Genomic DNA, 12,523 nt, shown 5'->3' on the forward strand with positions numbered 1-12,523 from the left:
TAAATGTCAATGGGAGAAGGGAAATGAGAACTAATAAATAATATCTACTTTAGTTAAAAAAAAAAAAAAAAGGTCTGAGAACAGCCTCAACCTGTCAGCTGGCGGTAGAGGCGGAGCAAAGCCTAGGCAGGTCACGCCTCTCACCACGCCCCTGCCTTGCGCCACGCCCCGTGCACCTCTCCAGAGCAAATCTATCCTGCCCCCTGGTGGCAGCGGCTGAGCAGTGCGTTCCCCTGAGCCGCAGCTGCGGCTGCGCAGTGCCGCCCTCTGGCGGCCCGGCTCCTTCCTCCCGCCCATCGGCTTCGGCTTGCGGGCCTTTCAAACATGGAGGAGCGCGAGTGGGGGGCGAGGTCGGCTCGCGCCGGCAGCCCAGCCAGCCCTCCCAGCCCGCGGCTGGACGTCAGCTCCTACAGCTTCGACCCGCTGCTGGCCCTGTATGCGCCGCGCCTGCCGCCCATCCCCTACCCCAACGCGCCCTGCTTCAACAACGTGGCGGAATACGAGAGCTTCCTGAAGGGCGGGCGCACCGGGCGCGGTCGGGCTCGGGGCACAGGAGAGCCGGCCTCGGCGGGAACCTCCACCGGAACCTCCACGGGAGCCGGGACCTCGTCCAGGGCCCGTCGCCGAGGCGCGCCCACCCCGGATCCCGAGCGCATCCAGCGCCTGCGCCGGCTTATGGTGGTCAAGGAGGACACGGACGGCACGGCCGGGTCGCGACGCCAGGGCCCGGGGCGCAGCAAGAAGGCACCCCGCAACGTGCTCACGCGGATGCCCTGTGAGTGCTGTGGGGAGGCCGGAGGTCTAGGAAGGGCTTGCAGAGGGCGTCTGCTGTTGTCTCGGTGGCCGTGGGAGCGCGGGGAGGGTCCCCTGTGAGTCACAGAGGCTGTGCACGAGTTGAGGAACAGGGAGAGTGACGACCCACGGGGGAAAGATTTGCACGGACTTTTCATGTCCGGAGGGGTGTCCTCCAGGTGGTGAGGAGCTGCTGAGGGGCTGCGGGGGTGATGAGGCATACGGAGCGATTGTGGGGCTTGTAGACGGTTTGGGGGGGATGGGGAGGACATCAGAGGTCTGCAGAAATGAGAGGTCTTGGGGACCACTGCAGGGAGTTGAGGAGATGTACAGAAGTTGTGCTGAAGCACAGCCAGTCTGAAGGTTAGTGGGATTTGAGGGTCAGGTAGAGAGTGAGGAGATAGATATGTTTATATATAGCAGCAGAGATGTCTCATATCCCAGCATGGGAAGTGACAGCCCCGCCTGGGGTGCTGTTTCCAAAAGGCTGCAGGGACTTGATCCATATATGTTCACATTAACTAAATCACTAGTGTTGGAGTGCCGCAGACACAGAATGCTACCAAAACACAGGTGCGGTTTTACAGCCACTGGCTGGCGGGGGCAGGACTGTCAGGCTCAGATGTGCAGGTTGTTTTAAATTCTGAAGGTGTAAATGGCACAAAAGAATCTCTTGCAGCTTCCTAATAGATCCTCAGGGTGAATGAAGCCTTAAACCGCAAAGGTTCTAATGTGCTATTTAGATCTTGTTTAAATGGAATACAAACAGCCTAGGGTTATATCAAATAGTTGTGACATCTGCCCTGTGAACACAATGACCTACTTAGCCAGACAACAGCTTCTGTAGCCTGCTAATTAAATTACTACAATATTAAGGTGGCTTCTTTTGGAATAGAAGGTGTGAATTCAGCAAGAGACTTTGTTTTGTTATGTTCCTAGAAGTTTGTTTATTAGGAGAGAGACCCTGAAAAGCCGTATAAGCTCTGCTGGTGCCTTTGTGGGCTGACATAGTGTACTAGATCCTCTCCCTGCCCAGCCAGGATTTCCCAGAGCTGGTTTGCAGAGCAGAAACAAAAAGACAGAGCGTGACTGGCTCTGGAACAAGCAGCTACAGTAACTTCTTTTTGCCTGTGTGTGTTGCCACTGTTAGGTTATTGAATTGCACCCAAGTCTCAGAGTGTGACATTTATTCCTGTTACCGCCTTGCTACCAAGATTGTCATGGGAAACACTTGAGAGCCATTCTGGTTTTACTGTGCTGTCAGGACTTTGTGAAGACCAGCCTCGCCTGGCTCTCATGATTAAGTTAGTTTCTGGAGTTAAGACCTCACAATATTGGCCTTTCTCACTAGAAACCTGAAGCTGATAAGAGTACCATGAGAGACTGGTGGGTACCGCAAAGAACCACCTCCAGAAAGCAAGCAAGTTACTAAAACACCAGGATTAGATTTGTTAAGGAGTTTCTCCAAGGGCCACCTTTAGGATTTGAGGTAAAGGATGGGCATGAATGAAAATACAGCCTTCAAAAATCAAGTTATTTAGAATACTTTATATATAGCAGAGGTTAGCCCTTTTCATAATGTATAGGGTTCACTTAAGTCTGAACAGTGGCTTCTCTTATTTCTGGTTGTTTTATTTTAGGCAAGTTACACTCTTGGGCCTGAATTTCCCAACATGGTTAATGAAAGCAGTAGTAGTGTGTCTGTCTGGCTCTCTAACGGTTAAATTCATCAACATTTGAAAACATTTAGGACAGTGACATTCTCTAATTGTCTGTTTTCATCAACATCCAAAGTCACTTTCTGTAGGTTGTTCCAGTGCTGGTCATTATTATTTTCAGGTTGACATAATTAAAGGTCAGGATACTTGTAGCTGTGTGGACTGAGTTTTGGCTCAGCTGTTGATTAAGCAAATAACCTTGAACAAGCTACTTTGATGCCTTTGAGCCTCAGTGAACTAAACTGGGATTTACTGTGAGTACCTGCAGGACCGTGCCTTCCCTGACAGTACTTGAAGTAGGCGTTATTAGATAAAGCTCACCAGAGAAGAAAGTTAGCTTTGTGGTAGGTCTTTGTTGTGAGCATTCCTTTTTATTTTGTCTTATTTCCATTAATTAATTTATATTCCGACAACAGTTTCCCCTCTGTCTTAGGGTTTTACTGCTTTGAATAGACACCATGACCAATGCAAGTCTTATAAGGACAACATTTAACTGGGGCTGGCTTACAGGTTCAGAAATTCAGTCCATTATCACCAAGTTGAGGTCATGGTGCAGGAGTTGCTGAGTGGTCTACATCTTCATCTGAAGGCTGATAGCAGAATACTGGCTTCCAGGCAGCTAGGATTAGGATTTTAAAGATCACATGCACAGTGACACACCTACTCCAATAGGTCCATACCTTCTGTTTGTGCCACTCCCTGGGCTGAGCATATACAAATCATCATACCCTCCCTCCTCTCCTCCTGGTCCTCCCCCTACCTCCCATCCATCCCTCTTTCCTTTCTCTTCAGAAAAGGGGAGCCTCCCACTAATATCAGCCAGCCTTGGCATAACAAGTTGCAGTAAGACTAGGTGCATCTTCTCCTATTAAGGCTAGAAGAGACAGCAGGAGATGGGAAGGGTCCCAAAGGCAGGCAACAGAGTTAGAGACAGCCCCTGCTCCCACTTTTAGGAGTCCCACATGAAGACCAAGATGCATAACCATTACATATGTACAGAGAGCCCAGGTCAGTCCCAGGCAAGTTCCCTGGTTGGCGGTTCAGTCTCTGGAAGTCCCTGTGGGCTCAGGTTAGTTGATTCTGTAGTTTTCTCATGGTGTCCTTGTCCACACTGTGAGCACTTGTTAGTATTTTGTTTACCTTTTTAAATGACTGAAGTTGGGAACACATGAGCATTTCAGTCTTTTAATTGGCAGCTCTCAGACCCTTCCCAGCATACTTCTATAGTCCAAACTGCCCAGAAACAACCCATCCTGTCAGGCAGGGGATGGGCCAGATAGGGATGTCTGTTGTTATCTGTGTGGTCCCTGAGCCCAGTGGTGCTGTGAAGGACCTTGTTGTCATTCCTAGGATTTCCACTAGGGAAGATGGCCAGTGTACCCTTTTTGCTCCACCCCACATTCTCAGAACCTCTGGAGCTGTTAATCAACCAGCCCCATCCACATTTGGAGTCTTTCCTCAGATACTATGGCTACTTTTAATGCTTCATGTTTGCCCAGAACACTGTTTCAGACACTTGGAGCATGTTACCCCAGCTTGTTGTCAGTCCATCTCCGTAGCTATTGTGCCGGTTGCTAAGCTCTCACTTCTGTTCTGGAGACTGTCATACTGACAACTGCCACCTTGGCAGACTGTATGTCAACCCCACAGTGTCACCCTAATGGCTCCAGGAAACACTACTTTAACTCAACAGCCTCTCTGGATGACCCCATCCATCTTTAAATGTCCTCAGTCAGGGGGAGGGCTATCACCTCCTCTATTCATGACAGCCAGAAGTGTACCCAGTAAGCCTGTGCTCACACTTAGGGGCCAGCAGCCTGGGGTGTGTGTGCTTGCTATGCACACAGCCCTTGCTTTACTCTCCTCTGTGGTACCCTCTTCTGCTGGAGCACTCAGCCTCAGTGAGTCCTCATCTGAATGCTTTCACTGAGTGTGGTCCTTGTCTTGGGCAGAGCTGGCAGAGCTGGTAACTTGAAGAGCGGACAGAGTCCTGAGGATGCTAGCTAGCCCCAGGCATGCCCAGCAGTAGCTAGCTAGCTGGAGAGTTCCAGAGAGTGGCTAGGAACAGAAATTGTATAGGCTGAGACTGAAGAACTGAAGGAATACTAAGATGACAGAGTCTGTGGATGGAGAAGGGCAGCCAAGAGGTAGAGGAGTTGTGGAAAACAATCGAGAGTTATTAGAGTTGGCAGTGGAGGGATGGACAGATAGGAAAGCAAGGTCCTGGCACCTTACGCATGGAGTTGCTGAACTAGGGATCTGTCTGTCCATGATTTTCATATGAATACAGCAAGAGAACCCTCTGCCTCTTGGTAGCTAAAGTACCTGTGTGTTAAGGTATAGTGAGACTTGAACAAATGATAGATTTAAAGTGGGTTTACCAGGGGGCCTGGCTCTTACAGAACCTGGAGTGACAGTAATGAGGGGGATGTTGTAGCTGGTGAAGGGAGCCAGGAAACCTGAAATATGTCAATCATCAAGTAAGATTCTGGACGGAATTGTGCCTCAGAGATAGAGAATACCAGGAAGGTGGTCATTCTCGGCCTGAACTTCTTGCTGACCTAAAAAAAAAAAAAAAAAAAAAAAAAAAAGGCAAAGCTCATCTGGAGTTGGATGGGTGTGTCTCAAGATTATTAGCAATAGAAGAAGAGATTTTGGAAGAACTTTCCTCACAATAATGCAGTTTTTCCATACTAAGTTTTAAGATTATCCTTTTGGAGTTTACCATGGAAATGGCTGGAAAGAATATGTAGTCTTAGACTGGGAAGCTCAATTTTGCCTTGACAGCTTGTTTTTATAGGTGATGCTAGTGTTGAGTTTAGACCACTGATAGGGAGAAGTGAATGCTTCCCAGAACTACAGTTTGTTGAATCTTTGGAAGAAGAAAAAAATCAAAAGAACATTAACAGATTAAGATACCTGAGCTGCCGTTTGCTTATGATATGTGTTTGCTCCTCTGTTTTAGGAGGATACAGGCCCCTTATTCTGTTCAGCTTACGAAGGGAACTTCCATTTGTGGAAGAGACATTGCATGCTTGCTTGCAAAGGGTCTAACCCAGGCATTGTGGTGAGCTTCAGTAATTGAATTATAGAGACCTATTCCCAAATGTGAGCTAGATGGTTACTAGTTCAATTCTGTTTTACAAATGAAGAAACTTGAACTTCTCACTTGCTTAGGGTTACTCTGAGTAAGGGTCTTAATGCTGCTTACACACCTGATGTTAGGAAGCCTGTAACATGCACAGATACACACACACACACCAAGGATTCAAAGCAGTTGTCAGAAGACAAATTGATGACCAGCAGTGTTCTCTGTTTCCTTTCTTATTTTTCTAGATGTGAGCTTAGCCAGCCCCACTGCTTCCTTCTGAGACCCCTGTCCTGACACTTTGCCTCCATCTGTACCATGTAACCTAGTTTCCAATATGACATAAAAACTCCTCTCTCGCTTGTTGAGTCATTTTTCTCCCAAGAGTATTTTCCTTCATTTGTCATGGTTTTTATTTCCACACCAACTCATGAATGAAGAATCAGTTATCTAAACTGAAGTGTGTGTGTGTGTGTGTGTGTGTGTGTGTGTGTAATACTACTAGCAATAAGGACATATTTGTTTAAAAAATGTATTGGGGGTCTTCGGTTTGTTTGTTTGTTTTTCAATACTAGAACCAGCAGCACATGGAAAATAAAATGACATGAAGAAAAGTCTATCCAGTATACCAAGCTCTGCGAGAGAAGCTCTCAACATAACAACTGAATCTTTCCTGCCCATCATTCCTTCCTTGCATGCTCACAGTGCTGTGTTCACAAGATGCTTTCTAGGGCTCTCAGCAGCCAGACACCCAGCGTAAGCACCTCACACTGTCAAGTCCATTTCCTCCTGGTGTGAAGATGTACACTGAGATACAATAACTCCCCGAGCTCCCCCGCCCCCAAGTATACATCAGAAGGCCATTCTACAATAATAACAGGTTTTGTTCCACAGTGCCATGATGAAACCTAGTATTCTATATGATAAATTGAAGATCAAAATTAAAAAATATATATATAATTGAACAGACTAATTCATCCTAGAGACAGCTATAACAACATATTTATCAAAATATAAAAGTACAAATACTGAAACAATTTTACATTTTATGAACAGCTATATTGAACTCACAGAAATCTGACTGCTTCTGTCTCCAAAGCACTGATGATTAAAAGTATGTGCCACCATGTCCAGTTTACAACTTTAAACTTTTATGGCACATAATATAAAACTACCCAAAGGAGCAATCCTCTGAACCCATAGAAATAGCTATAAAGGTTATATTTTTTAAATGTTCATTTTTGTTTGTTTATGATTTTGTTTGTTCGTTTTGAGACAGGGTTTCTCTGTAAAGCTCTGGCTGTTTTGGAGCTCGCTCTGTAGGCCACGTTGGCCTGAACTCAGAGATCTGCCTGCCTCTAGCTTCTGAGTGCTGGGATTAAAGGTGTGTGTTACCATGCCCTGCTTAAAATATGTTTTTATCTTAACAGATAATATTTGGTTCCCTAAAAAGCCATTTTCTTTGAGAAGCTAGCATACATTTAAAAGCAGTATGATGCCCTCAACTTATGAACAAGGCTTTTGGATCATAAAAAGGTTGACCCAGGAGTGCAGTTCACCAGAATTGTACTGAGCAGTGCAGGACAGAGAAGAGCCCAGCTGCTGGTGGGTGCACTCCCTTTATTTCTTTTTTTGCCTGCAGACATTTTTAAATGATGGTACATCTTAGAATCACTGTCCTCATCAAACAGAGTAGACATTTATAGATAGTGAAAGACTTAGATTTGAGTCGCACATGGTGGCTTCTCCACAGTCTGTTGGAATCTGGCCTCTTTTCTGAGTGCGTTGGCTATATTCATCCTGCCACTCAAGGAACTCCTTAGTGGTGAAGATGAGGGTTCCTCGGGTGTGCCGGGTGTGCTGGGAGGCCCTGGCAGCCCTGGCAGCCCTGGCTGTCCTGCCAGTGAGGTGGGTGTTATCCAGTGCTGACCAAGGCCTTCGCTTGTTTCAGTGCATGAAGGTAGCCCTCTGGGTGAACTGCACCGATGCATCCGCGAGGGAGTGAAGGTGAACGTTCACATCCGCACTTTCAAGGGACTTCGCGGTGTCTGCACTGGCTTCCTTGTCGCATTCGACAAGTTCTGGAATATGGTAACAAGCCTTTTTAAAAATCTGTGTGTCTAAACGGCGTAAGTAACCTTGTTAAGCAAAGCCCTAGGAATAATTTCTTAAAATTGTACTTTATGCATCCTGACCATCACTGAAAACAGCTTTTCTGCTCATTTCTTTTAAAGCAGAGGTACTCAACCTGGGCAATTTTGCTCTTCTTTTGCTCCCAGGGACATAGGGCAGTATATGGAGATAGTGATTATTTTTTAATAGTCACATCTGTGAGAGATGCTGGAGTGCTGCTTAGATGGGATTCTGTTGTTGTGAAGAGACAACATGACCACAGCAACTCTTACAAAAGGAAACATTTAATTTGGGGCAGGCTTACAGTTTCAGAGATTTAGTCCATTATTGTCATGGTGTGGGGCATGGTGGCATGCAGGCAGACATGGTGGTGGAGAAGGAGCTGAGACTTCTGCATCTTGATCCACAGGTAGCAGTAGACTATGTACCACACTGGACATGGCTTAAACACTTACAGTCTCAAAGCCTACCTCCATAGTGACACACTTCTTTCAAGAAAGCCACACACTCCTCATGGCCAAGGATTCAAACACTGCGTCTGCAGGGTCCATTCCTATTCAAACCGCCACAACATCGGTGGGGCCAGTTTCAGAAATAATGACTAAAACACATCCACATAATGGAAAATAATCTGCCTTTCTCAAGTTCTACCTGATTAAATGTTAAACCTCAACCCACATGATTCTCTTGAGCCATTTTTAAAATAGCTAAAGAGGATCATGTAAGTTGATGCTTGACAAGCACACAAGATAGTCTCCCTCTACCAATCAAAGAACTCTCCTGTCCTCCGTGCCCATAGTGCTAAAATTGACAGACCTGTAACCTTAAAGAATACATATGTCTTCCTGGAGTAATTTAGAATAGACTACCCACCAGCCATTCTTTTGCTTGATTGTTTTTGATGAAGACAGAGTTTCTCTGTGACTGTGGCTGTCCTAGAACTAGCTCTGTAGACCAGGCTGTAGACAATGAACTACTAAGTCTCACCATGTACTCCTGATGGAACTCATTGTATAGACCAGGCTGCCCTAGAACTCACAGAGATGTACCTGCCTCTGCCTTCTGAGTGGTAGAATTAAAGGTATGTGCCACCATGTCTGATAGCCATTCTTTTTTTCCTGTGTCAAAAAACAGGGTGATCAGCTTCTGAGAATTGTAACACCTGGGGTCTGACTGCTGGTCTCCTAGAGTGAGCATACACACACACACACCACACACACCATACCACATCACACACCACACCACAAACACACATATACACACCACACACACATATACCACACCACATCACATACACACACCACACCACACACACACACACCACACCACACACACACATATATACACCACATTATGCACACACACCACACAAACACATACCACACACACACACCACACACTACAAACACCACACACATACACACACACACAGTAGCCAGGCTTGGCCTCAAACTTGCAGCCTTTCTGCTCCTGCCTCCCTTCATGTGTTTTTATGGAAGGACGAGTCCAGAGGAATTAGTTCCGTGCCAGTTCCTACTGTTAAAGTTCAAGGCTACAAGGCTATTGCCTGAGTCTTTATGGCCTTCTAAAACCCAGACTTTGTTTGTTTGTTTGTTTGTTTTAGACAGGGCCTCTTTATAATGTACCTCTGGATGTCCTGGAACTAGTACTGTAGACCAAGCTGCCCTAGAACTTTCCAAGATCCTCCTGCCTCTATTTACCTCCTGAGTGGTGGGAATAAAAGTGCATCTGGCTTGAACCCCTCCTTTTAATTGTTATAGAATTTGGATCCAGGGGCTTTACCATTTGGTAATTTCTCTGAGCCTCTTCTCATTTCTAAAAGTAGGCTAACAACACACTGATTTTTTTTTTTTTTTTTCTGTTAAAAAGAGACAACTTTCTCAAGATTTTTGAACAGTACCTCACTCTACAGCCCGGAACCCATTATGCTGCCTAGACTGGCCTTGAACTTGTGGCAGTTGTCATTCTACCTCAGTCTCCTGCCTAAGATTACAGGGTGAGCCACCATACCTGGGAGGAGAGAATTAAAGAGAGTGTATTTACTGACAGTAGTGGTCATAATTACTGCATCTCTAGATTTGTAGGGTGAGTTTACATTTTTCAGGGTAACTTCCACTGCTCAGTGTCATAGATCCTAACAGTTTTCTGTGAGGCTGATCTTGTTAACCACTGTTTACTTCACTCTGGGGAACTGAGATGAAGCTAAAGAAGCAGTCATGCTTCTTAGTGTGAGGTCTGCAGCTGCCCTGCAGCAGAATCACCTGAGATTTCTGTTGAGCAGCACACGTGGTAATCTTTAATTTGGGGTGGCTGATGAAATGGCTTAGGCAGGTAAAGTCGCTGACCACCAAGATTCGATCCCCAGATCCCACTGGTAGAAACTAAGAACTGAGTCCCGTTAACTTGGTCGTCTGACTTCTATGCCCAGTGGTAACGTGTGTAGGGTAAAAAGTCTGCACTCACCTCACCTCTTCTGGGTCTTGAAAACGCACCAAGCTCTGAGCTCAAAAACCCACCAATCCCTGGGCTTACCCTAAACTCAGGATTTGAAACACTATTCTCTACCCTGAAAACGGCCATCCTGAATGGACCTACTTCCTGGTTAGAAAACCCACCAATCCCTGGGCTTGGCCTGAAATTCCACCAATCCTTACCCTGGAAACCTTCACCCTGGTAAACTGCCCTCAATAAACCCTATATAAAGCCCGCCTCCTGGCCAGTTCTCTGCTACCTCACAGCCAAGCACAGGCAACCACCGTTTTTTTGTGCTGCGTGAGTTTGTGGTATTCCTTGGCTCCTGGCTGTCAGGATACCTTTCCCCAGAGCTGCAAATGTACAGTGTGCACCTTCTCCCCATATACACACAAATGTAAAAACAAAGTTAGCAGTGTGCTAGTATACACTTTTAATCCTAGCACATAAGAGGCAGAAGCAGGTGGATCTCAGTGAATTCCAAGTCAGCTTGGTTTATATAGAGAGTTCTGGGCCAGCCAGGTCTATATAATGAGCTCCTGACTCAAAGGGGGTGGGAGTGGTGGGGTTAGAAAGGAAGAAACAAACACAAAACCTCACTTTAAAAAAGAGCAGCCTTGTGTTTGAATTTTAATAAGCTTCCTGCATGTTTATGTGCACTGAAATTTTTAGAACGTCTATCATGGTATTGCAAAGACCTTGTCATTGTCAAAGAAGCTTGTTTAATCTATAGAAGGAGCTTGGGAATCTTAGGCAGCTGGTGTCAGACTTACAATCTTGTGTCCAAGCTGTGCAGCTCACTTGTTTAGCTCTGTATAATTAGATATTATTCTTCCTTTTTTGCAAAACCTCTATAAATAATGTCCATTTTTCCTTTTCTTCCCTTTGGGCTCTTCCTCTAGGCCCTCACAGATGTGGATGAGACCTACCGTAAACCTGTCTTAGGCAAAGCATACGAACGGGACTCTTCGCTGACTCTCACTAGGGTAGGCCGCTCTCTCTCCCTGACCTGGGCACCTATCCCGCCTTCTAGCATAGAAACCATGCCCAGAAGCCCGCTGTGTCTATCGTAGTCTTAGCCCCTCAGCTCATGCTCCCAGCAGATCCCCAAAGCACCTGCTTCCTGCCTATGTCTGTGAGCCACAAGTCACTTCTTGGAAAGCCTTCATGCACTTCAGCTTTGTACCACAGAGATAAGGGTGGCTTTTATCTTGTCATCTTTATCTAGATCACTTACAGAAATTAGAAAGTGACTTCTTTCTTTTAAAGAATGCCAATGCAAGACGCTCAGAGGATGTGCGTAAGGAATCTGACCTTGTCGAGTGTGTTGACAGTTACACTGTAGGCATGGCCTTGGCTGATGGTTGTCACTGCTTTCCTTGTAGCTGTTTGATCGGCTGAAACTCCAAGATTCCTCCAAAAAGGAAGCGGATTCCAAATCTGCAGTTGAGGACTCCACCCTGTCTCGATACTCCCAGACATCTACATGGAAGGTGGCTTCGGTATGGGGGCGAGGAGACACTGACCGGAGCTCACACAGGCGCTCCCGCTCTGTCCCTTCTTCCCTGCAGGCGTCTGCAAGGGAGGAGTCCAGGTCTGAGCTGTCAGGGAGGACTATACGGACAGAAGGGTCCAGTGTGGGAGGTACCTTCTCCAGGGCCACCACCCTTTCACGGGGCCAGTCCCGTAAGAAAAAACGAAAGCCCAAGGTGGATTACCAGCAGGTATTCACTCGACACATAAATCAGATTTTCATTCGAGGTGAAAATGTCCTGCTGGTTCATCTTGCACAGTGAGCAGCTTAGCCCCACTTGACCTTGGGGTTTTAGAAATAAAGTGCATGAACTGTTCCTATGCTATATCCTAGTATCCCAAGTGTGAGTCGAATGATTCCCGCTGGTCCTGCCTGTGCAGAGCACAGAGCTGGCTCACCCTCTGGAAGGACAGGTCAGCGGTACTAACAGGGCAAAAGCCATTCACAGGACATGCTCTGACAGGCTGTCACTGGCTGCTCCAGAATCTCAAGCGTAAGCACTTTGCTTTGACATAGGGTCACAGTACAAGTGGAATCCATTCCGTGGAAGTGTCTGAGAAGGAATAATTTCATTTCTAAAAGCTAGTGCTTTGAGCACGTGAGTTTGATCTCATGATGATCATGTTTGAGTACTGTAAATTGCCCAAGATCCTGCACCCATATCTTGGTACTGATCTTTGTTCTACATCATTCTCTCTTGACCAAGAAATGAAATTTCTTATCCTTAAATATTAATAAAGTCTGGGAAAGCTACCAGCTTGTGAA

At 46.2% G+C, this 12,523-nt stretch overlaps 1 protein-coding gene across 1 annotated transcript; it reads left to right on the top strand.

The window, feature by feature from the left end:
- Positions 1-324: 324 nt before the first annotated feature.
- Positions 325-12,020, top strand: LSM11 (LSM11, U7 small nuclear RNA associated; the record flags this gene model as incomplete). Its single annotated transcript, XM_080942067.1, has 4 exons — positions 325-775; positions 7,550-7,689; positions 11,127-11,210; positions 11,610-12,020. The coding sequence occupies 4 exons, from the start codon at positions 325-327 to the stop codon at positions 12,018-12,020; spliced, it is 1,086 nt and encodes a 361-aa protein (XP_080798193.1).
- Between the last annotated feature and the right edge of the window lie 503 nt (positions 12,021-12,523).

This window comes from Micromys minutus, assembly GCF_963924665.1.
Source record: "Micromys minutus genome assembly, chromosome: 31".
Classification (NCBI taxonomy): Eukaryota; Metazoa; Chordata; class Mammalia; order Rodentia; family Muridae; genus Micromys; species Micromys minutus.